At 38.8% G+C, this 26,687-nt stretch overlaps 1 protein-coding gene across 4 annotated transcripts in view; it reads left to right on the forward strand.

Annotated features, from left to right (window-relative positions):
- The first annotated feature begins 864 nt into the window (after nucleotides 1-864).
- csnk1g1 (casein kinase 1, gamma 1) overlaps nucleotides 865-26,687 on the forward strand; it is a 35,093-nt gene continuing 9,270 nt past the window's right edge. For 2 of the 4 annotated variants that reach the window (XR_006403901.1, XM_044354957.1), the window contains exons 1-12: nucleotides 865-1,084; nucleotides 8,573-9,004; nucleotides 9,615-9,655; nucleotides 11,169-11,238; nucleotides 18,440-18,591; nucleotides 20,590-20,824; nucleotides 20,967-21,052; nucleotides 21,744-21,828; nucleotides 22,030-22,178; nucleotides 22,275-22,382; nucleotides 23,812-23,922; nucleotides 26,444-26,550. Coding sequence is in view for 3 of the 4 variants with exons in the window: in XM_044354957.1 (XP_044210892.1) it covers nucleotides 8,818-9,004; nucleotides 9,615-9,655; nucleotides 11,169-11,238; nucleotides 18,440-18,591; nucleotides 20,590-20,824; nucleotides 20,967-21,052; nucleotides 21,744-21,828; nucleotides 22,030-22,178; nucleotides 22,275-22,382; nucleotides 23,812-23,922; nucleotides 26,444-26,550 (1,331 nt within the window). In the remaining variant the exon portion in view is untranslated. Of the gene's footprint in view, nucleotides 1,085-8,572; nucleotides 9,005-9,614; nucleotides 9,656-11,168; nucleotides 11,239-18,439; nucleotides 18,592-20,589; nucleotides 20,825-20,966; nucleotides 21,053-21,743; nucleotides 21,829-22,029; nucleotides 22,179-22,274; nucleotides 22,383-22,537; nucleotides 23,744-23,811; nucleotides 23,923-26,443; nucleotides 26,551-26,687 lie in introns of those variants that run through there. The other 2 variants (XM_044354968.1, XM_044354976.1) reach the window with 2 other exon arrangements.

Below are 26,687 nucleotides of genomic sequence, written 5' to 3' on the forward strand. Positions count from 1 at the left end.
TAACACCTTTATTATTTTGTGCTCACATTGTGCATTTTCCTAATTAAGTTGTGTTTAATCAAATTACCACAAAGTAACTGACATACAGAAAACCTGGCGCAAGGTTAAAATACATTTTTTCAAGTCTGCCTTAAAACAACAGTCAGGTGCCCAAATGAACATTGAAATAGCTTTTTCTTCCCATAATCATTCCTCCAGTTCATACTGGATCCCTTCATAATGCATTTATAATGTAAGTGATGGGGGACAAAATCCACAATCCTCCTTCTGTATGTAAAAGTTTATCTGAAGGTAATATGGAGTTTCAGTTATCCAAATAAGTCAAATCAAATAGATATCTTTCAATGCTACAGTCTTTTTAGTGCATAAATCCCCCTTTTTGAAATTATACTTCCACAGCAGCTCAACAGGGAAACACAAAGAGGGAATTTTATGCTAAAGAAAGTTTGTAAATGTGGCAGATATCCACTTGATATGACTAAGTCAGACTGCTGAAGCCTCATCTAAGCCTCAAATAAACTTTTTAATGCATTTTTGCACAAAATGACTGTGTGGACACACTGTGGATTTCGAGCCCCATTACTTACACTTAAAGCACATTTGAATGGGACCTTTTAATAGCCAGTATGAACAGGAGGAATGATTAGTGAGGAATACCTGTTTCAGTGTACATATGGACACCTGACACTTAAAAAAAATTGTGAACCCATCCTTTAAATTGCTGACAAACACTAATGGATGTTTTTCTCAGTTGCAGACTGACACCTAAGTATTATTAGAAAAGTTAAACATATAGTGTGTGTGTGTAATAGTTAATTAGCCTGTATCAATGTGACCTGGAAGTGTGCGCCGTGAAGCGGGCGGTGCCGTGTTTGTACATCCGGTGTGTTCGAACCTTTCACGAGCAGCGGAGGCAGGCGAGCAGTGAAGAATGGAGAGAGCTGCTACTCCGCTGTTAGCGTCAAACATCAGCGACCATAAGTAACACCGAAAACCTCACATCAGGCTCCAGCCATTCGTGTACACGTACCAAGAGCAAATACCCAAGCCGTGTCCGGATCGTCCGGAGTTAACCACAGCGAAGGTGAGCCTGTTGTGTTTGTTTGCAGCGAGCTAGCAATCCAGCGTTTGGAAGGAGGCTTTTTTTTTTGGTTGTTGGCTAATATTTTCGTTGCTAACGGAGCTAATTTCCTTGTTGCGCTCGGTCCTGCTGTCACCTAGCCATCAGTAGATGTTGGCTAAGGCGTTAACACCAAGCGATGAGTGTGGTTGCTTTATTTGCTTCCCATTAACTAACTAAATATTATGATTTATCATGAAAATGTCAGTATCTCGATTTTTCATAGATGATATTATAAGCTAGCCCAACCACTATCGCTAAGTAATGTTTGGCTAACGTTAGCTTTGCGGCTGGTTAGTCGGGTTTTACATTTGGCAAGCTGGAAAGCTAACTTGGCTAACGTTTAGATCGCTCACTAATCGATGTGAATATCACTAATGTTTGGCTGCCAGGGCTGGCTTTTGTTCATACAACGTTGGCGTACAACTGCCAACTCGTTTCCTTGTTTTGATTCAACCGGAGGCCCGCTTACAAAGAATCGATCATCTTAAAATGAACCCCAGCTGCCTCCACCAAGCACTTCCTCACATATATAGTGTTGTCACTGTTTGTCGGTGCAAGCTAAGGGATGCACAGACAGGATGGCACAGAATCATGTGCAATTTGTGATTTTTTTTATCGAGGCCCCCCTCCTCAACCTGGTCACCCTTGGTAGAGTTGTATTGAAGCTTTTAACCGGTGCAAGTTTGATTTTTTGCTCAGCCCAGATAAGGGGAGTGGATGTCAGTGTAACTGTACCTCCCAATGTAAATGTTCCTTGCTCATCAGCAGGAGCACATAGCTATCATGTATCTCAATGTAAACTGTGATTGGCTAAACTGCTAGAAGGCTTACTACTGAATTGACAGCATATGTTTTCACATGAACAAATGGGTGCTGTTTTATTACCTTTCACCTAGTACAATAATCGTTTCCTCCTATTTTTTGTTTTCCACTCAGTGACACATTGACATGCGTTAGTCAGCAGTGCAAACCAGATCTGATGTTGATGTTTTATTGGCTGACACATAACTTGCTGCAAATCTGCACAATCTAGAGTTGAGTGGATGAATGCTGATCTAATGTCCCACCAAACCAGAGGTTGACATAAAGTAACTGTTGTGCGGCATTTATACAAAAGTTGTAAATGTAAGCCTGTTTAACTTTAGTAAATCCACTTCTCAAATTAAAATACATTGTGTAGATATGTGAAATTTTTTACACTTACATTTAACACACTGCAGTTAATCATATATTGGACAAAACTTAAGTCAAAGGCAAGTCCCTTACCATGTGTGCTTATTTATTTCCTACTATAGACTAACTCAGTTAAGTTCAAATAAGTTGTAAATTGTATTAACAAATTGTAAGATGTGCTTCAGTTGATGATACAAAATTTTTGAGTTGAATACTTAAGGGGGGAAAAATGAGACTATTGTCAGTGATGTGGGTGTACATGCCAGACATGCGTGTATGCATCTGTTATTCTCTATGAATTGATGGAGGAGGGAAATGATGGATAATCTGAATTCCCACCAGTTACAGTTAATAAGAGCTGGCTTTAAGGAGAGAGAGGCAGCTGTTAGCTGGCGCTGCCACAGTAGGAGCCTGCACTATTGGCAGGCCCCCCTCTCAGGCTGATCTTTCCACTGAAGGTTAATCACTCCATTCAGAGCCTTTATGTTTCTATGAAAATGAAAAGATGTCAACAGATTAGTAGTTTTTGATGATGAGCTAGAAGTATCTCAGGTCCTCAAGACTTTTTGACAAGCAAAAATATTTGGGTTGTAAATACTTGTTGAAGTCTTGAATACAATTTTAACGCCACCTTGGTGTGTTGCTGGAAGAAATGTGCTAGTGAATAGTGCTATGCATCTTTTTGATTACATCAGTATGTCTGAACTCCTGAAATGTTTATTCTTTTTGGGTACAAACAGCATCAAATAAACCTTTTTGGCACTCTTTACAGTTGCTTGTCTTGCTGCCATGGTTTTGTTCCTGTGACTGGACAGTAGTAAGATTTTAATAGAATATCCCCATTTAACTGGAATTTGATAACAGCACTGTGAAAATAAAACCATAACACCTTTTATACATTTTTAAAAATACAATATTTCTGCTGCATCATTTTCAGCGAGATTGCAACTATAATATATTATTGTCTGATGCATATTTTCTGCTAAAAGAATATTGGTGATGTGATGCAGATTTTGTAAGGATCTTCATTAATATTACTGGCTGTCCTGTTCTTGCAGAATAAGCTTTATTCAAAAGTATAAAGCAGAGGAATTTCCTCAAGGTAGAGAAAGGCAGCTTTGTTTGAACAGAATGGCGTAGGGGTGCGATTGTTCAAAATATGCAATGTATTATTGCATTTTATTGGAATTTTTGTTTGTCTACTTGTACTATGAGGTCGGTCCATCAATAAAATTAGATTTGCCATTTTCTTGGAGGCAAAACCATTATGATTTTAATGCATAAATGACAAAAAGAGAAAACATAAATCAACACATAACAAGTTGAGTCCAGCAAGTTCTTCAGCCCAAATCAGAGAGTTGAAACATCACCTTGGAGAAGTAGGGATGGGAAATCAGAGTCAGTTTCCATGTAAACATGTTTCCAAAATGTCTCATTCCTGGCAATCATGTAGCTTAGACAATATCAATACTTCTCATTGCTTACAGTGACTAAACACCAAACTGAACAATGGCAAAATGCAATATTTGCTAAATTAATTTTAAAATAAACCTGGCAGTACCCGCAATATACTTCAACATTTGTTACCAACACATGCTATTATTAGCTCTTATGAAAAAAAAAAAAAAAGATTTGTTTAACAAACCAGTAAAGAGGTTTAGTAAGCTGATGACAAGTGGAAGTTATAAAATCCTTTTAATAGCTCCTTCTTGGAAATTGCTTTGAGAGGATGCCAGAAGGTGTGTTTTCTCCAGCACGTCTAATCTATCAGGAGACATGGCAGGGATGAAGGCCGGGGATTCCCCACCTTACATCCAAACTGGAAAAGCTATTTGGATAAACCACAGAACATTTTCTATTCCACAGTTTACAGTAAAGTGCGTTGCTTAAATTTGTTCTTTCCTTTATCAATTAGGTGGTTGATGGAGATGAATTTACCCCCGAATGTCCGTGCGATATAATGCTGTAGCTCCATAATATTTATTTTGTAATTTTTTTAAATACATATAGCAACTGAAAACAATTACAGCAACACAAAGTAATACAATTCAGTTCACCACCTACTATGTTCTCAAAATGACAATGGAGTAAACCATTTTAACACTTCACTCAGCTAAAATTTAATATCATAAGCCCTCCAAAGGTGGTAGTTTTATGTGGCTATAATATTGGATTACATTACATTTTACACCTTTTGTGTGTGTTATCGTGTTCACCTTCTGCAAGCTGGATGAAAGCCAAGTGTAACAAAATTTCATTGTGACTTTAAGATGTGAGTGAGATGGAAATAGACCGGCTAGACCATCGCCAGGACGTAAAGTAAGGTTCATTTTTAACAGATTTACATATATTTAGTATTGAGCATGTAACAACACATGAAATATGACTATGTCACAATAACCAGAGGAAATGATGCATAAGTAGATACATAATACATAGGGGCTCATTACATCATGTTGTTTGCAGCACTTAGGCCTATTTAATTAAAGGCTGGAAATTTGTTAACCCAATGTATATACACACAGCGAGCACTTTATTAGGAACATTTGTGCAAATCTAATGCAATCCAATACAACAGCTCTGCCATAAATTCTACTTTTACTTAAAGGTGATAATTGGGGTGATAATTTTATCCACCCAATTAACATACATGAAGGGGGCAAAATATTAGGAACACTTTTTGATATAATGCACTCCAGTCCACCACCACCACCACCACCACCACCACCACCCACCATGGCCTCAATAATAACCATTAAGTAAAATTATCACATTTCTGACAATGTCAACAAAAACTAAAAATGTTTTGTAAAAGTAGAATTTATGGCAGAGCTGTTGTATTGGATTGCATCAGATTTCACAGGTTTTCCTAATAATAAAATAAAAATAAACAATATTTTTCAGTCCTCACCCTCAGGTTAGACATGTCCCAACATGTTTAAATACAGACTGTGATTGTGTAATCTGTTTAGTAAAACAGCACAAAAGGAAATTCCAACCAGGTTTATGTCCAAAAATAATAAACTTGCTCGTCTTGTCCATCTTGTGACAAGAATGGATCAGTGTATACTACACCATACTCTACCTGGAAACACCTGTTGCAAAAATGTTTTTGTGTACTTGCAATTCAACATCAGTAATTAGCTCTCTGAGTTTAATTGCTGTTATTTTCACTGTTTGTGAAAACATGTTTGAACTGCCGACACATAACGTCACGCTACCATATGGATTTGTCAGAACAATGAGATAGGCAGCACATGTGTTTCTGTTTAAATCAAGCTCTTATTTTTTCACTTTAAACACAAAAACTAATAAATAAATCTAAACAAGAATCAATTAACAGATGAAATTATTTAAGATTGGTAAGAAATTATTGAAAATTTTAAATAAATTCAGGGCATTGTCCCCTTTTGAAATAATTACTTCTCACATTCAACAGGATAGACTTATTAGGCTACTGTATTTCTCTTTAAACATGAAATTAAAAAAATAAATAAATAAACACTTTAAACACTTGGAATTTAAGACTTGACTGACCAAAAAAAAAAAAAAAAAAAGACTGCTCGACTTGAAGAATCTCAGTCGAATGAGGGGTACCTGACAGATGATTCGACTCAGGGGACAACCCTACTGTAGCTTCATAAGCTGTAACATCTTAACTTCCAAAAATAAGGAGCCAAAACATAAAATAAACTTAACTGCCCATCCTTTGTGAATGTAGGTATGACTTTGTTTTTTTTGTCTGCACTCCAGGAGAAATGTTTGTTTTAGAAATAGCAGTATTTATGTGATTTACAGTGAGAGGAGAATATCCGCTTAGTCTAAGCTAACCGTCATTATTTGGTCATTTAGTTGTTAACGTTAACGGCTTAATGTTTTGTAATTTGAGATTTGATGTGTAAAATGTGTGAAATTTAAAGTGTTATGTTGACCATATTCCATATTATCTCTTTCACTCGTCCATGTAAAAAGGGCGGATATTGGCAAGCTAACGTTAGCTTTATCAGTTGGTTCATCCAGCTAGCTAACGCAACAGTTCCACCTGGCAGATTGTGGTTGTAAATGTTTAGTAACAACTCATCTCCACATGAGAACTAGTTTGTGTGGTGCAACTGGTTTCAATTTAGATCTCCCTGTTGTAAACTCTTAGGTTATAACTTAGACTAAATTAACTTCTCGTCCTTTTTATATGAAGATATTAAACTTCATTAGAATCTTCAGGAAAAACGACTTGCTATAAAGACATTTGGAAAAGACAAAAGCATTTAATATATGGTCAATTTACAAATGATTATTTGCACAATGGAAAGAGTTACAGCTCAGCATTGGTCTTTACAGCAAACCTGTTTTATGGCCATGTTGTTCTGTTCCTGGTTTTATGTAATAGCAACAGTGCACGGTTGCCCTTGAGAGCAAACTAGCTGTCTTTGATGTTGAGATCTGTGCAGGCAATACTGAGCATGAGTCATCCGGAAGCCCACACACAAATACTTCTCAGCAGCAGCCTTTCCATGCTCAGGAATTACAGCATAGTCATGATCTTTTTAAATAAAAACATTTACTAGGTGTCCATGAATTGAAAGCGAGTGTGTTTTTGTTTTGGTTGAATAATTAGCTAATAGTAGTTGGTATTCTGCCTAATTTACAGTTGAAATTAACAGCATAGGAAATCCCCTAAAGAGGCCCTCACTTGATAAACATCATATGTCTTATAACATCATATAGGGGAATGGGGGTTTGGGGGGGTAGCACGCACCTGGGCAGAAAAATGATTTTCCTGAGCACCTGATAAAATCAAAGCAGTGTCCATCAAGTTAATCTTTGGTGTCCTTGGGAGCAGACAGTAGCTTTTATATAATTGTTTACATAATATCCCCCGCCGACATTGGCCGCTAGGCTATAGCTATGGGTGACGGAGAGTCTTAGGAGATGCCTCCATGATCAGAAACTCTGACTTCTGTTGATGCTCAGACTGGTTGCTGTGTTTTCTGTGATGACTGTTAACGTGATGATTATCTCTTAAGCTCAAAGGTGTCGTCACAGCGAGCCAATCCTGTCCTCATCTGGCGTTATCTACCTGTAAACAGTGATTGTTTTTCAAACAGTGAATATGACTCATGATCTTGCTCATCTTGATCAGTAAATCTTGCAACTTTATGGTTATAATTTTGAAAATAATCATTGTTAAGATACCAGTGGAAAAACTAGTCATCACTGATGACTGGGTGGTTCTGGTTTTTTTTTCCTTTTTGATATGAAAAACCTATGAAATTTAAATAAAAATTGGCAAGTTCTCACGATTCAAATTCTTAAGATGCAACGTCTAATTGTGGTAATTAACCAGTTCACCCAGTGAAAATGAGTCCCCTCTAGCCACCCCATCATGCCCACTGTCTGTGCAGTATATGACCTACCATAAACCCTCAAATGAACTCAGATGCAGTTTGTTTTTATTACACCTTTCATCAAGTAATATTAACAATAATGAAAACTTAAATGACAGTGTATTTCCATTTTTTGCTCCACCAAGGCACTGGGCCTCGGAGCGGGAGTTGGTCACTGGGCGCTGCACTGTGGCTGCCTGCTGGTCCTAAGTAGTTTGGATGAGTCAAATAGGACAAAGTTCCTATATAGCTATAATTTAATGAAGCATAGCTACATGTACCCTGCAATAAAGCAGGTGTTGTCTGGGTAGTTTTAGGGATGTTCTAAGCTGATCTGATAACTCAAAGTGCATTTTAAATGATCATTACCAAATATTTTATTCCCAATTCAGTTCAAATCTTTCTACTTTATTGTGTTTGCTATATTCACCACTTGGGTGAGCAAGGCATGTTTTTTTTAAAATGTAGAAGTATCTAAAATGTCTTCAAATTCAGAACTGTTTCAACTTGCCATGTGTCTGCTATGCCAGTGTTTCTGGAGGCAGTAGTAGTGTTTTATCATTATCAAAGTGACTAAGGTAATATCAGATCCCCTGCAGTGGAATTATAATGTGAATGTTTTAAGTATTTTTATTTGATTTCTTGTTCAGTGTTTTTTATGTTTGTAAGAGCTAATAAGATATTTGTACAGTTGAAGCATTTTGAGAAAAAGCTCCCTGAAAAGATTAGCCTACGTGTCATAGTTGGATTTATAAACCTAACATTATTTTTTGTGATTTTTATGAGAAGGGGATTAACATGGGAGACAATCTGTGGGAACTGCGCTACATATGGGATGGTCTTTGTGGATGCTTAATGTCTTATCTCTTTGTTATTTGCTGCTTTGTTACAGGTCTTCCACCTTCTTCCTTCCTGTGACAAATGTTGAAGCCAGAGATCAGCCTGTACAACAAGTGTTAGAGGTGCCAGGGCGAGGACGGGAAGGAGTGTCTGTTAGCCTTAACAGCTTTTGTCTCATGAAAGTGACTGTGCCGTTCAGGCACCGCCAGTGACCAGGGCTGTGGCTGTGGTGGGCCCGGCCCAGGAGGCCTTTTCGTACATCACTCCAGGCACTTGCTGACCTGTGCTGCTCACACCATGGATCAACAGAGAGATAAATATGGCGAGCGACCCGCTAGGAGCACTAAAGTTTCCCAGGGAAGCCGCAGCGGACACTCGTCCCGACCGTCGGGTTCCTCTAGCTCCTCTGGGGTTCTCATGGTGGGGCCAAATTTTCGTGTGGGCAAGAAGATCGGCTGTGGAAACTTTGGTGAATTGAAGCTTGGTGAGTTGCATTTAAAACTTGTGTTAAATGGTTCAAGATATAAAGCAATATTAAGGACTTGTAGCAGCTCTTAATGGTTCTGTGTTAAGCTTTACAGAGTTTGCAGGAAATGTAAATAAAAACTTGTGTCATCACTTACAAAGTTTCACATTCCCTGGCAGATTTTTGTAAAGCCTGAAAGGTGCCCTGTGGAGTTTTCTTGTAAACAAAGTGTTTCTCGCTGTAACACACATCTCATTTCTCATAAAACATTTGCAATTTTTGATATATTTCTAATCCTGCATTGTCTACATCCATGTTAACTACTTCTTCTTCTTCGTCACTGCCTTTTGTTGGCACATTGCTACGTTTCTTTGAGCCTTACTGTCGGCAGCTGTTGTTCAGCAGAATAGCATGAAACCAATAGGCGGGATGTGAATGTGTTGTGAATCACCTCAGCCATGTGTTTGTGTTTGTGCTTGATCCAAACAAAATGCGGACACATGTGTAAGAAATATTGTTTGTAGCACTACTGGTGGTCAATAACTCCACGGGGTACGTTTTTTAAGTGGTGTAGTTCATCTTAAAAAAAAGTATCTAATGTATGCTATTCTTTTCCTTTCTTATTCAGGTAAAAATCTCTACACCAACGAGTATGTAGCTATTAAACTGGTAAGTGCACCTCACTTCTGCAGATACCACAGTCACCTGTTTCAGTCTGTAAAGTGGAGCTGACATTTTAATTCAGGATCTATGATATCGGTATTAAGGCAAAATTTAACATGAGTCTACCTGAGCAACATCACTTCATTAGAAAGGGTTGATTGTTTTATGATTGTTTCTTTTTAAACAAAGAGGTAATAAAGAGAAACTGAAATTGTTAATTCCATTCCTATAAAGAGGTAAACACCTATACCTAATGATGCAGCTTCTATTCTTGATTGTAGATATGCAGCAAAGTGTACTAATATTAGACTGTTTGTCGACTGTTGTGTTAGACAGGAAAGCTGCTGCATCAGGCAAAAGGTTATTATGATTCATTTTGACACAAATTGCATGTTTTATAATATCCATTTGAATATTCGAGGATGAAACATAACCCGACATTTTAGTTCATTGTTCTGGTTGTGCTGAAGTGGTACAGTAGGGTGTTTTGTTATACAGTGAGGATACTTGGCTAGGTGTGTCTTTCCAGTGGCCGCTGGACTGGAAATCATGACTCCTGACTCATGCCTTTATTATTGCTCACTAGAGAGTTGTAAATTGCCACAGTATCAAAGTATTAAGCTCACCAAGCCAAGTAGTTTTCAGCTATATATACGCCACTGTATGGCGCGCTGACACTGATGTAGTGCTTTTATATGATTAAGAAATGATTCACTTAGATGTGTGTTGAGTTTGAAAGCATCAGTGAAGTGGAAACCTTAGATTCGGCGGCACTATGGGGCACTCGCACAAAATCTGGTAGTGTAACTTTAGCTCGTACCCAGGTCAGTTTTCTGATTTTTTTTATTTTTTAAAAATTATAATTGTTATTTTCAATTAATTTTAATTGTCTACTTAGTAATCTATATCAAACTTACTTACATTTTTACATTTTACTGCACAAAATGAGATGTGTAAGTTGAGTGTAGTGTTGTGAAATATTATATATAAATAGGTGGAACAAAACATGCAAAATGAAGACTGATGGTGGCTCTTTTAGGATGACTGATAACGTAAGAGTCCATCATCTTCTCTTACGGAGTAGTTGGTGGAGGACAAACATGGGAGGAACGTGGTTTTTAATCCTAGGTGACGGGACATGATTAATATATTTGATATATTGGCAGTAGAAAGAGCTGCTGTTGACGTTGGTGCAAACTGCTACCCAAACACACATCTCTGACTATGTTAGAGCTGCAAGAGTCAGTTAACTTGTAGTCCTGCAAGTGGAAGATCAGTGAAGTTTCCTGGTTCCACCCAAATTTCATGGGAAGGCATGTTTTGTATATACCCTCGGGTGTGAAATGAGTCATCAAAATTGTTGTTGACAATGCAGCCCTTTAAATAAATTTCCACATGAATGTAATTCCTTTTTCCTCTTTTCTTCTTCTTCTTCATTTTCACTTTCACTTTAAGAAGTTATGTTAGTTGAAGTCGTTGTCATTAACTGTGTACTGGTTTTGGTGTCTCTTCTGTGTAGGAACCAGTGAAGTCGAGGGCACCACAGTTGCATTTAGAGTACCGGTTCTACAAAACACTGGGAACTACAGGTAAGGTCCCAGAGTTAGCCTTCCACTCATTCCTGCGTTTTTTTTTTTTTTTTTTTGTCCTGCATGATTTGACCTTTACCGTAGATCAGCCCAGAAGATTGCATCATTTCCACAACAAGTGATTACTCCTCTCAGGTTATGTATTGATATTAAGCTGGCTCAGCAACTTATTTTAATCTCCAAAACTTTATGTGTGTGTGTGTGTGTGTGTGTGTGTGTGTGTGTGTGTGTGTGTGTGTGTGTGTGTGTGTGTGTGTGTGTGTGTGTGTGTGTGTGTGTGTGTGTGTAAGTTTGTACGCCTCCGTGCATAGGGAGTGTGTTGAAAGCGGTGACCTTTCTTTTCAAGGGGTGCAATTCAAAAATGAGGAAGGGAGTTGACATACAGTCCCTACATAAAGCCACAAAACAGATGTAATATTGGATTTTTCTTCTCATCCCTTGAAAAGACATCCCTGCTGTTATCTAGGCAGAATGCAGGAGGTGTCACAGGCCGTGTTTGAAGGTGTAACTTATGCTCAAGCTCAGTGCTGTATGTCGGCTGTATTATTCAGTGTGGCACACTGGCACAGTGTTGGTCTGGGTGTGTTGGAACATGTTTCTATGTAGACAGTGAAGAACTAAGTGACTTTTTAAATTTAGGTAAATAGTTGCCTTGAAAAACTCCCTTAACACCTGCTATAACTGATTTTATGGTAACAAGCTGTAAAAACACTGTTGACATATTATCACCCTATAAAGTTGACGTAGCTGCAACTTGTTTGCAAACCACCACCTGATGAATGCAAGTCCAATATTTACTCTCCTTTTAGCTTTATTTTTGGTTTAAGGGAAATATCTGGTTCTTTCGCTGCTGAAATGCTCCACTGCGTTCACCAGCTAATTGCTAACTTTGCATGTCTGCTGTTAGGTGTTGGGCAGGTATCTTGCAGTGGGTTTTTAGAGCTTTTTTTCACTGAAAACACCTGCCTGTTGTTGACGAAGACGATGCCGATGAGAGCTGAGAGAATGAACCGAAACTGTAAAGTTGCAGGACAAAAAACCAAAACAACGAGCTGAAAGATGCTAAAAAAAGCTTCGTAGAGCTGAGAGGAACTGCTTAGTCAGGTGGTTATTTTTCTGTGGCTTCATCACCACAGCTCCTTCCACATTTCACATAGCCATTTGATCCATTGTAATAAAAAATTATTGATTGTAGCCACTTTAAGGAAATGAGTCTGTGAGGTTGACCTTAGTGTGCATGTTTGCCTGACTGAAAAAATACATTTTAATTTGCCCACATGGCTATATATCTGCAGCGTGAGGCAGGCGTATATATATTGTTGCGGCGCTGCTGAATCACTTAGTAGGGGGGCTACCTTTTTAGCTTTCTGTTGTCTTATTGAAGCATCTGGAATTAATGGACAGAAGTTATTTTCACTGCGTGAGGCCAGATCAAACAATCAAAGGTTACAAATCACCATATGGTCTTTGTTTCATATATTAAATATGCATGTTATGAAATGTCAGTGTGCAGTTTTCTCAGTTTGTCATAAAAGATTAGTCAAGGTTCGCTGACGCATCCCTGTTACAGCAACCGCTGACAAGTATCTTGTGAGGATTAAATGAACACAACAGAGAATTAAATTAAGGCACAGACTCTTTTAGTCATGGTATTAGAGGAAATGGGTGGGAGCACTTGAAACAATAGAACAATAGCTTGTCATTGCCATTTTGATAAAAAAACGGGCAAAATGATGTGCACATTGCCGGTAGTCACATGAATACACTTAAAACTTGCAGCTGTTGATCGATTAAACTCGTGAGATCATTTTCAATCCTGTGAAACAGTAAAGTCACAGATTTGTACCGGCCTGGGTCACAGTTCGGCACGGAAAATAAAAGCTATGTTTTTTTGTGATGCATGATCTTTTGATGTGCTTTTTCGGAGCTCCTCGTGCGTATATGATAACCAGACTGGGAATATAATGGCTATTGTTTTGCAAAAGGCAAGGGCTGGAAAAGGCCAACTGTGCGGAAACTCATTAAATATTTAGAGAGTGGGTCTGCCTCTCTCTCTTAGTACTAACCTGCCTCTGTCCTCTCCTCCAGATGGGATAACGTGACCTCATTTCTTCGTGTGCTGTGTTGCTGTGCCACATTCCTCTCAGCCAATGTTGTTGTCGTCGCTGCCTTTTTGCGACAGGATCTTTTATGAATTAATGTAGTCTGACTCAGACGCTCAATCAGGTGTTGTTTTCTATAACCAACTGTCACTGGATATTCATGAGGATTATTCAATTAGGAATCACGCATCTCCTTCCAAATATGTAAGAATATTTGCCAGTGAAGTCGACGCCGGTAGCGTCGCTGTCATGGCTTTATAAGAGCAGTTATTGTGCCAAGAACAAGACGGTTGTGAAGATCAAGAGGTTTTGTTCAAGGGTGGGTGGACACAATTGTGCTGTTAAAGGTATTGGCAGCCAGATCTCATCATAAAACATTACAGCAGCTCTGTAACCATTGCAGTCTCAAGGAGTAACAGCAGTCAGTGCTTCATAACGGCATCATTGTATTCAGCCATTTTAGCTGCAGTCACATAATTTTGACCACGAAGAAACTGTCATGTACATTTCCTTGTGAAACATGATCAGGCATTGCGGCGATACACGAGCACTGAAGAAATGAATTTAATATTAGAAAATCCCATTGAACATGATTGGCCTTTAACTGTTTTATGTTTTTTTTTGTGCAGTTTCTGTAACTTTTTCAGACATATGGTCACTGGTTGCATTAATAAGAGAATTTTCCATCCTTTGCCAACATTTATAATAATTCATAGATTCATTTTGTAGAATACTGCAACACTATAACTAATAGAATGCAAATGAATGTGGCGAAGTGGCACACAAATGGCCAGACAGATTGTCAGCGCTCAGCAGCGCAGGTTTCTGGAAAAGCGAGCCAGCAAATATGTCAGAAATCAAAAACCGGCCAGCTTGATGTCGAGCGTAGAGCCGAGCGATCGGAAGGCCGCGGCCGATCAAAAGCGTGTCAGCGCGGCGCACGAATCCTCACGTGAGTCGAGAGCTGGCTCTATTCCACAAGAGAACGACGTACATATTCAGTGGAGTCATTGCATTGTAGCCCTCGTCTCCTCTTTTTAAAGTGTAAAAACTCACCTTTTTAATAAATTTTTACAATGCCAAAATCCATCTATCCATCTGTTCTCTAAACTGCTTGTCCCGCGCAGGGGGGCTGGAGACAATCCCAGCACATAGTGGGTGAAATGGGGTACACTTTGGACAGGTGGCCAGTCTATCACAGGGCTGACACACAAACACACATACATGTATATTCTGATTAACACATTCACATTAACACACAGAACGACACCAGTCAGTAACGATGCAAAAAAAAAAAAAAAAAAAAAAATTCCAGTTTGCTACATCGAACCCCTGATGTAATATCTGTCTTTTCCATTATTTAAAAAGCATGCTCAAGGTTGAAGAAATCACTATTTTTAATCTTTCTGCAACATTAATTTTTTTTTTTATTCCGAGCCAAACTTCCAAGCACAGGACTTGCTCTCCTCAAGTTTTCCAGCGTCTAAAGAAAAGGTCTGCTCTTTTTGAAAGGTGGTTTGAAAAATCACCGCAGAGAAAGCAAAGCGGCGTGCAGGGAGATTTGGGCGAGTGCCTCTCAGGCTTAGAACCACTCATATTCTTTCATCACATTCATCTTGTTCCCCCCTTTTTTGTCGTAAAGGACGGCAGCCAGCAAATCTTTTAGCAACTATTAGATTACATGCATAGGAAAATGTATTCTTTTGTCCTTTTTTTAAACAGTGAGGGCTGTTTTACTCAGAAGCTGATAGAAGTGATGCATCTGTGAAGGTCTTTATCAAATCTTTTTGTAGTTATGATTTTAAACTGTTTTATTCTTATCACAGACCCACTGCTCTGCGTGATAATGAGTTATTAATGTTAATATCATGAGTCAGTATGTTTGTTTTTCACTAGATAAGACAGCTGAGAAGTACACGCTTTGCATTATGTACTTTAAATTTGTTTAAAATGAGTAAAGATAAGTCAGCCATGTATTGAAATGTTGCTATAATGTCTGTGGAAATTGAACTGTCAGTCTAGAAGGTCGTGATAAAATCTGAGCAGCATGAACTAAATACCGAAATTCAACCATTTAACCATTTGCAGGACTTAATATTGCAAAAATATTGCTCTCATTTAGGCGAATCAACATTTCTTTACTCAGCGTGGCATTGCTTATTCACTAACTGATGCATACTGTCAGCGTGGATATTCAGTTGAAACTTGTGTATGCCACTCGCAGGCATACTCGACCAAGTCGGTACTACACCCAGGCGTTGCTCTCATTATTTTTAAGAAAATTGGATGAGAGAAGTCAAAAATTGGTAGCTTCCACCGAAGTTTGACTGCTCCTGTACAATTAAAGTATGCCTCGGAGCACCGTACACACAGATTCAGTCTCTTATGAGGACTGTTTTACTGTAGATAATGATGGTTACGCCATCCTTTTTTTTTTTTTTTTTTTACTCTGCTAGTAAAAAAGCTTGACCAACCTTGTTTTTCAATTGAACAGCCGTTTATCCACTTGTTTACAGCACATCTCCAATCCGACACATTTTAGGCCTCCCACAGGCACCCGGGGTTTCGAGGCACTCATTCCTATGGTACAATTAGCAACCCACAGAACAGGATAATGGTGTCCAGAAACACAGGATGAAGCACAGCACGACTCCTACATGCCCATATGCTAGCTGACAATATTTACGCCACCTTTCATGCTGCAGTGTATTTCCCATTACCCAGCTGGCAAATCAAACGTCTTCAGCAACACATTCAGTCCAAATATGTTAACATATTACATCAGGATCAGTGTCAGTATTTAGTTTTATGATTATCAGCCTCTGCTTAAATCACTCGAGTAGAATAAAAGATTATGATAGCAGTCTGATCCCTTCTCTAAACTTGAGTCTGCCAACTTATTTCTCACTGCACACAAAACATGAATAAACACACAACTAAGATATTGCGGTCGGGCAGCCTGTAAACTAGTCTCACTCGTGTGTGCGCATGTGTTTGTGCAGAGGCAAAAATCCTCTTTAAACGTGTACTTTATGAGGCAGCTGTGGCTCCGGAGGTAGAGAGGGTCGTCCACTAATCGGAAAGTCAGCGGTTCAATCCCCGGCTTCTCCGGTCCACATGTCGGAGTGTCCTTGGGCAAGATGCTGAGCCCCAGAATTGTGGTGTGTGTGTGAGTGTGTGTTTGAATGGGTGGGCACTTTGGATAGGAAACGCTGTATCGCTCCTGATGAGCAGGTTGGAACCTTGCATGGCGGCCTCTGCCATCAGTGTATGAATGTGTGTGTGTGTGAATGGGTGAATGTTGGCAGTTGGTGTTGTAGAGTGGTTGATAAGACTAGAAAGGCAATATATATATGTCTATAAATATATATATGCAGTCCATTTACATAGACAGATACAGTAGATATGTGAGGGTAAGAAACACAATGTACCATATCTGTTGTGTGTTTAAAAAAAAGTGTAGTGTGAAAGGTGTACAGTCATAGTGACAAACCCACAGAGAATTATCACCTGACTGCAGTTCTTCTCAGTTCTAAGCAGTGAAAAAGCTCTGATAAACCTTACACTACCTTCCCAGCACCAAAGGAAAGACAAACCCACTGAACATTTAGCAGCTAAAGACCCAGATATTTCCCTCAGGAGTTGGACCAAAACAGAGCTGAAAGGAGAGTAAATATCAGACTTAGATTCATCAGTTGGCCTGAAACACAAATGCATCAACAACAACAGTAACTATATATGTTCATGTCTAAATATGTCTAAATAAATTCACAGTACATGCATAAATATACAGCACACACACATCTCCATATATACACACAGGAATGACAAAGGTACAGCACTATTCTCTTTTTAAAGTGCCCCGCTTTAGGATGGGGAACATAAAAAGCAATCAAGACATCCTTATATTTTTAAACTTCTATGCAATTATATATTTTCAAGGACTGAGCACAGCTCAAGCAGTCCGATAAAGGAAGGTCTGCCTGTATTTCTTTGAGGTTTCGTAAGGAGATCTTTTTAATGGGAATCTGACTAGCAGTACACAGGGGCAAAACTTTGGATAATGCTTCCACAAAGGCAATTAACAGTTTGACCTTATTTCCTGTTCTTTGAAACCGAAGTTCAGGACGATGTGGTCGGGAAGACGACAAAAGAATACAGATGTCACACATAATAAATAAATAATCACCAAACAAACATTAGGTATTACACAATGTGTCTGCAGGATGGTTTGTTGTTTTAATTCACTTTAAATTTAGAAAGCCCCCTTTTGTTTGCTTTGGAGGAATAAAAGAAAAGTTACAATAGCTCATACCTGCCAGCCATTTACATTACAGCCTTAGGCATTAAGCTTACATACTTCTCTAGAAGTTCAACACCAACCAGGAGCTTTAATTTCCAGATCACAAGCATTACAAATAACCCGTAAGGAGTACCAGGGTCAGAGCAGCAGCCCTGCCATTATTCCCGTCACATTAGACTGATCACACAACACTGAACTGTGCTGTGGAAAGAAGTAAAATAAGAGCCAAGGTGACAGATGGAAGGGATTTTGTGAGAGAGGATATGATTCAGTTGGGAGGTTGTGATATGAGGCAGTGAAAAGATTAGTTTTCAGCCTGCAGTAGGAGAGCGACACAGTTGCATTCGCAGGCGCCGCCGTTGTATTTTACCTCCGGAGTTAATGTTTACCGAGCAGCCTTCCCCGCTCTCTGTCCTCAGTGACCTTGTGGTGCTCCTCCTCCTCCTCCTCCGATCTGTCTAGTCTGAGGCCTCTTACGGTTCACCTCAGACCCAACTTAGAAATATCATTAGTCAAAGGAGGCAGGAATAATAAACATTCTTGCCACCCTCAGACTCTCAGGATCATTGTAGGCCTATTCTGCTTTTCATTATCCACTAATTAGTATTTTTCTTTTCTTCAAGATGTTTGAAGTTTACTATCTAAGCTATTAACAGTCTAATACACTTAACTTCACTTGCAAACACGCAAAGTTAACAGGAATTCGGATTACTTTGACAAATGCGAGAACAAGCACAGCTGTGTCTGTGGGGATTTTTCTGTTTGTATGTCTAACCGCTCTCTCCTCGTGTTTCAGCTGAAGGTGTGCCCCAGGTGTTTTACTTTGGGCCCTGTGGGAAATACAACGCCATGGTTCTGGAGCTGCTGGGCCCGAGTCTAGAGGACCTCTTTGACCTTTGCGACAGGACCTTTTCACTGAAGACTGTCTTAATGATAGCAATTCAGTTGGTGAGTGTTTAGCATTATACAACCCAGTGAGTTCTTCTTCTGCTCATTTATTTTGTATAATATGTAGGAGTATCAGGTTTTTTTCTGGTCAAAACAGCTGACCAGTTTACTGAAAATTCAAATAATGACTAGTTCTCAAAAATAGCTAGGGTGAGGTCTTTTAAACAAATCAAGGGTGGGTTAAATGAAACTCAACACTTCTTGCAAAAGAGAGTCTGTCCGCTGAATCACTGGAAGGGTTTTAAATGTGAAATAGATGAAGAAAAATCTTAACTAAAAGTATACTTACTAGCTTTTTGTTGGAGCTTTTTAGTAGGATGGAGGATTTTTTTTTTTTTTGGTCCGACCACTCTCTCCAAGGTCAGAAATGAACTCTCACACCCAAAATGAAGGAAGGAAGTGGAAGCAGCAAAATAACACAGCAAAGGAGAGCTACCAAAATATGAAAAAATATAAACTGGGAAATTAGAAATACACATGTCTCAAAAAACGGCCTGTTTCTGTTTTACACACTGTATGTACCAGACGACCTAGTACAAAACTGTGTGAACTGAGATTTTGAAAATCTAGGAAAGTTTGTACTAGTCAAGCTGAGTGAAACTGACTATATAGCTGTTGTGCAGTGTTTTAAAGCGTGTCAGTGGAATAATGGATAATGTATTGGGCTGAATGCACCCAAAGTCCTGAGCAGGTGCAAAGGAAATGGTGCAGAGTGTCCTATTACCCGGTCTGCAAAATAGGTGTCTGTCCGTCTGTACACACGTACTACTCATCAGAGTCAGGGATGCTGGGAGCTGTCAAAAAGAGCAAAGCCATCACTGAATCTCATTAAGTTCGAGCAGCTCAGAGAGTTGTTTGACCTAGTCTTTTAGCCGCCTCAGACATCTCAAAAATTTCTAACATTTCATTTTGTCAGCACAAAATCTGCAGTGCTCTTGTAATGCAGATAGCCTTTTGCAAATTTGTAAGGAAAACCTTACAAAACAGCACAACATAATCACGGTCCTGCAGAGCAGAGAGTCGCCTTGCACTTCTGCTAATCTCTCTCATATTTATCACGTAGCTCTTCCTCTTTATTTTTTTGGCAAGAACAATTGATCCCACAGTAAGTGCTGCGAGCTCGTACTCCTCCTACTCGAGATCCTTTTTTTGGTCAGCTGAAGGAAAGTCATGTTTCACGTTTAGCTTGGCGAGACAACAAGGTATCAAGATCCCTCAAGATCAAACCCTAAGAAAAGGATCTTTTGAGCACATTACTTATTGATGTTTGAGTTGATCCGGTCAATTATAGAGTTCTTTTTGGAAACAAGAGAGAGAGATTCAGTGAACGCTCGGTCAAACCTTTTCTATTTCTAATCTATTAAATGATATGTTCTGATCCTAACTGTCGGTCTTTTCATCGTCCTACATCTCGGTTAGTGGTTTGACGTTTTGGTTCAATATCAACACAGGCTTTTGTTGTGGTGTGATAGTCTGCAGCCACTGCCAAAGCTGTACTGTGCTGAAACAATTAGTGAATTAATCATTGGCCATTAAGAATAAATTAATCAGTGACTATATTAATGAACAATTCATCATTTATTGGGTAGAAGCACTAAATATTTTGTGGTTATAAGTAGACGTAACCCCAAAACCTTTCAGACATTTTACAGACTAAAAGGTTTACTGCCTAATTTAAAAAATTACTCGAATCAATTACATGAATCAATAATGAACATATTAATTAGTTGAAGCCTTCGTGTTGCATAATGATGGTGTGTTTTTGGTTGTATGATTCATGTCTTTTAAGTCAGCAATTGTGCGTTTACTGCGTGATTATGCTGAAGTCAATTTCTCATGAAATGCTGTTTTAAGACACTCTGTTGACTTCTGTTGCAGCAGTGTCAATTGTGAGTAATTGTGACTTCCGCATTCTCTGTCATTTTGACCTTCTGGTTAGCAATTATATGGGATTTTAATGTTTCTTTTCGCTGACTCTGCTGTATCCTTTCTCACCAGATTTCTCGAATGGAGTACGTGCACTCTAAAAACCTCATCTATAGAGATGTTAAACCTGAAAACTTTCTCATCGGACGGCAAGGGAATAAAAAGGAACACATTATCCACATCATTGACTTTGGTCTGGCCAAAGAGTACATCGACCCCGAGACCAAAAAACACATTCCATACCGGGAGCATAAGAGCTTGACCGGCACCGCCCGATATATGTCCATCAACACACATTTGGGCAAAGGTAAGATTTCATTTCATAGCTTTGTGTTTGTTTTTGGTCCTGTCGTTTTCTTGAAACATCTCTTTTTTTATGCAAGTCGGTTCAGCACTTTATACTTTATGAAACGTTATCAGTGAAATGTTATCAAATCTTTTGCTTTTAGAGCAAAGCCGGCGAGATGACCTGGAGGCTTTAGGCCACATGTTCATGTATTTCCTTCGTGGGAGTCTACCTTGGCAAGGACTAAAGGTACACAACGTATATGATGGAAGTGTTACAAAATCTGTCACATGATCAGTTTCAACCTATGTGGAAAGATTTTCATTGATAAAGATAGATATTTTATTTGCAGTTGTTTATTAACGGTTACGTCCTTACTACAGGTTCAAGTTAGAAACAAAGGCTACAACTAAAGAGGGATATTAAGTGATGGTATAAACTTTGACATTGACAAATCACTCAGTCTAATCCAGCAGACTGTGTAGTCAAGATTAAGCAGGTTTGGCATACTCGGGGTTATCTCAATGTTAAAAGGGTCGGACTGAAAACTGCAAGATTGTTTTCATTTAAAGATATAGTGCTGGCAAGAAAATCAGCCAGTTATAAAAAAGTCTGGATCACATCGGATGCTTACAAAGATTAAAGTTGTGTTAACATCTTTGCCACTATGAGCTTTTTAGTTAGCTTAGCTGAGTAGCCATGAAGCTGCTGTTCTGTTACTGTTACTATTTTAAGCTCAGTCTTAAAAATAGCAAGTCAAGTCTAACAAAATGTGGTTTAAGATGGCTAATTGAGATGGTCAGAGCCAACATCGAAATCAATGTACAAAACCCTGATCATGTTTCCTTTTACCAGCCTGTATTAAAAATGAAAACGACCCTGATTGATCCTCATTAGACATCAGAATCGTTTCATACATCTGTCTGCGTTTCTCCTGCAGGCTGACACGTTGAAAGAACGATACCAGAAGATCGGAGACACAAAACGAAACACTCCCATCGAGGTCCTGTGTGAGAACTTCCCAGGTATGCTGATGATTTTGTATGTAATATACCGATGGATACGGCTGTAAGGTTTAAAAGTGACCACATAGATATTGGCTGTCATTTGACCCGGCTTGATGTCATCGCAGAAGTCAGCTGTCATCTGCAGATTTTTTCACAATAATAGATTTTTCCCAATACAATATTTTTTGATATGTCTGTGGTTTTTTTTGTTTAATCCAGAGGAGATGGCCACATACCTGCGATATGTGAGACGGTTGGACTTCTTTGAAAAGCCTGACTATGAATATCTGAGGACTCTATTCACTGAACTGTTTGAGAGAAAAGGATACACCTTTGACTACACTTATGACTGGGTTGGCAGGCAGATAGTAAGTGACATATTTAAACTGTTAACAGATGCATTTTAAGTCGGACAACAAGTGTTTTTGACTGCACAGCATTGAATTGGTTATCATTCCCCACAGCCCACACCAGTGGGATCTGTTCATATAGACTCCGGAGCATCTGCTGTCACAAGAGAGAGTCATCCTCACAGAGACCGGCCCTCACAGCACGCGCCAATAAGAAATCAGGTACACCGGGTTTTGTGTTTCAGTTGTGGACAAGTGTGCGTGTTTGCCAGGCTTTTGTTTCTTTTTAAAAGAGAAAGAACCAGTGCGTTACGAGCTGAAATGTAAATATGAGGCACACACATGTGACTCAGTGCCATCCTGCTCTCCGCTCACAGGGATAGAAAGTCAGGATGACCAGCTGATGAGGAAAATCTCTCACAAAGTCCCAGAACAATTCTGGATTCTTCAATTGTTAGGATCTCATCACTATCTCCAAGTAAAGTTAATGTGTCATTCAAGTAAGATGTTTTATTGTGGGCAGAGAAAAAAATTAAAGAATAATGACAATATTAGGATCTGTCACTTATTATGTCCTGTTTTTCCATAATACACTTTTAAATACATTTAAAAGATACATATATTAAAAACCAAAAACAATTCTGTTTTATAAAAGCATCCTCGACAGGATTTGGAAGGAAGAAATGATGAGTAAACACATCGCAGTGTCGTCTGCATACATGTTTATTTGTATAGCACCTTTCAACAAAAAGGCAATGCAAAGTGCTAACATAAAACATTAAATGCATTAAGACAAGATGTAAAAGAAACATAAGACATTATAAGAAGACACATTTCTATAGGATTTAAAAGAGTAAAATAGATATGGGTCATTTTAAACTAGATTTGGCCAAAGTGCCTGATATGAATAAATGATTTGATTTAATAAAAGGCAGCGGCAAATGGAAAAGTCTTCAGCCTTGACGTGACATAAAAGAAAACGAAAGTTACTGCCAGCGCAGGTGTGTTTCATTAATTGTGTATTCGGCCGGCCTCTCTAAGGGACTGCAGTTTCCCCTCACATTTGCTGTACTCTGTTTTTTGTTTTTTTTTTTTTTAAATATTTGCCATCTGTTGTGGATGTAATTACAAAGTTCAGAGCTGTGATTCAAATTTCCGTTTTCTTTATAAAGAGGTTTGTGTGAATAGGGACAATCAAAAGTTTTATGTCAATTAAGGATTTTAATCATTATTTTCCTATATTTTGTTGTTGATTTTCGATTTGTCAACTGTTACAAAGACAGTTCATTAAACAAATGGAGCTGTTATATTAAAACGATTGTCAGGTATTGGTCAGTGGTTAAGGATTCGTTTGTATTTAACTTTTAATGAGATGTACAATCTTACTTCCATTTGGCTTGAGGCTAATTAGTTTCTGGTTCAGTTCTCTGCCTGAGGCCTTGCTTTGATTTTAATTCACTCTTTTATTTTGTTGAGATTTTTTTTTTTTCTTCTCCATTTCTCATGCTGCTTTGCATGGTACCTGGCCTCGCACACCCAAATACCCATCTTTCCTAACGCAACTATTCCATCACCCCCCCCCCTCTCCCATCGCACCCCCCCAATCCCACTTCCCCCCCTCCCATCACCGATGCCCCCGACTCCTGAGCAGACAGCGGTCTCTGATCGACGAGGAGCATGGGAGGTGCAGCCCACTCGCCAAGCAAACTCGTCCTATCTGACCTCCCACCTGGCAGCGGACAGGCACGGGGGCTCAGTACAGGTATACACCCCTCACCTGATCAACCAATAGCCCCTACACAGTCTCTATGGAGTCAGATCTGTCTCATAGGACCTGATCGAGAGTACACAAAGACTGTCTGTAAATTTCTATGGTCATCAGCCAAGATTTTTAAAGCTTAGCAGTATTTTTCAAACAGATGTCATTTTTTGGATATTTGTTTGCTAGGTTAGCTAGGTACAGCTAATTTTATTTGTATCTTTTTATCTCCCATCTTGTTTCAAAGATAAAATGATCAACTCACAATATTTTTGAACAAATTTTTAAGGTTAAGTTTTATCATTAAAATAGCGATTCTGTATTTCTCAGTCAAATTTAGCCTCATTTTAGTTGCTAATGTTAATTTAAGGCTATTTTTATACACATTTGAGAGTCATACAGAGAGGACAAAATGACACTCTCCACCCTAGAAACACTTTTTTTTCTGTAATTGAATTCTTCAGCAGAAAACCATATAAAATGACTGCTCATAGGTCATCACAAATTGGTGTTAATATCCTGAATGTCATTGGCATTTTAAATTAGTGTTTATGATTCACAAGGATATGCAAAATACTAGATACCAGACTTTTTAACAGGACACAACATTTGTATTTTAGGCGTGTGTGTGTGTGTGTGTGTGTGTATGTGTGAGACAGATCTACCACCATACTCCTCCCCCACCCCTTTACCCCTGGCTGGGAAATGTTATTTTTTCTGCACCACCATATGCATGTCATCTGGTGCCACCCACCCCAGATGGTGAAGATGTTATGAAGCTTTATAAACAGCAGCCTTGGTTTTGGCATTTTGATCTCAGGTCCTACTCGTCATGGCGCTTGAACATTCCTTGCAAGACGAAGACCGCCTCTTGCATGGCAGGGGGATATGGCTCAGCCGGCTAAGTGCATGCTCTTAAGTAGTAAAGGGTCATTATGCTTAGAGGAACATCCTTGTGTAATTTTTGACTCCTTGCCATTACCCAAGATTGTCCCTGTCTCCAAGGAGCTATGTTTGCATAGGTGTGTACAGTGTTAGGATTTAGCAGATCTCCTCTTATTCTACTAAATGCCGTTCATGTTGAAACAGTGCATACAGCTGGTATTTCCCCTTTGTCTCCCAGTTGTCTACCATGTCTCTCCAGCTCTGATTGGACTCATGGTAAAGGATGAGATACATAAAGTTAATGAAGATGTACAGATAGTTGCATTAAACTATAGATTAACACAACAAATGCCAGAAATCTGCATTGTTACACTGTCAGTTTCCAGAAGAATGGTGTTATTTTATGAGTTTATATGAAAGCAATTAACTGTATGTATAGAATGATTCCTGATCCTTCAACCTATTTATTTAGCTTTTGAAAGCTATACAATTTAAAATTTTAATATTACAGAATTTTCTTTTAAATTCTTAAATGTGCAGTGTGGCCCAGAGAAAGACATTAATGTCTTGCTGGACTAATAGCTGATCATGAAGAAGGCAAACACAGTGCTGTTGAAGTCTAAAGAAACCAAAGTGTCATTTTCATTCACATCACTTAATGCAAAAAGACAGACATAGTGGTCAGCTGGCAGTAATAAACTCAACAGTCACATTTCATCTCTTTCAAAGCACAAGTGATCTTTGTGCAGCCTGTGGGTTGTGATATTTGTAGCAGTTTGAGCGAAAATAAATAAATCATTTCATTGACAGTATGTTGTTTTTTCTACACTGTTCCAACATGAATGGCAGTAACAGGTGTGGGTAGACTGGGATTTACAAATGTTTACACTGTATACACCCATGCATATAAAAACACATTTTTTTTCAGTAATTATGTTATTTCTTCTGCAGGTTAATGGGACATCCATCAACACTTATTTATTGCATATTGTAATTTTATATTTGTCTGTCAGCAGACCATCTTTTTTTTGTTTGTTTGTTTTCACAAGTGATGTTTGTTCATTTATGTCTTTCTGATTTTCAGATTGCTTGTGTTTTTTTTTTAGGTTTTTCTTCTATACGGGACTACAACGTGAATTTTAAAAGCTAGAAAATCATTTTTGATTAAATTTAATGACATTTACAGATCAAAATTCCTGATTCTAAAAATGCAGAATGATAAATTATACACATTACACTGTTAAATATACATTATAAAACAGGTAACATCATTTGTAGGTTCCTTAAACTCCAACCACCTGTTGTTGCCTTTTAGGGCCATCTGCTTTAAAGGGCCTTATGTGTAGGATATGAACATTTCCAACTGTGGTGACTATATCCTGACAGACAGCAGTGAGGAAAAAAGTCATTTAATACAACCCATTAATGTGATGTGCTTTTTTTTTTCTTTGCTGCTGAGTGACATGTTTCCGTTGTAGAGGAGACAGTAAAGTAACATTTTCTGCACTATTTCTTTAACCAGACTACTTTCCATCACAGCAGTGCCTGTTTTTTTTTCACATGTTAACATGAAACTTGTTTTGTGGATTAACACAAACATCAGTGGGCGGATCTGAAGTAACGCCCGTCTGTGCCGCAGGTGGTCAGTTCAACCAACGGCGAGCTGAACGCGGACGATCCTCTGGCAGCTCATTCCAACGCTCCGATTACAGCTCAGGCAGAGGTGGAAGTGGTCGACGAGGCCAAGTATGTGTCATGCACCCACCACACCTCTCCTCCACGTCCCATCTGTCGCTTCCTGTCTTTTCCCGCTCTTCCTCTCTTACCTCTCTCTCTCTCGTCTCTCTCATCTTTTGCTATGCTGTGGAATTGTGACAGCCCCG

This window comes from Thunnus albacares, chromosome 1 (genome assembly GCF_914725855.1).
Source record: "Thunnus albacares chromosome 1, fThuAlb1.1, whole genome shotgun sequence".
In the NCBI taxonomy this organism is placed as follows: domain Eukaryota; kingdom Metazoa; phylum Chordata; class Actinopteri; order Scombriformes; family Scombridae; genus Thunnus; species Thunnus albacares.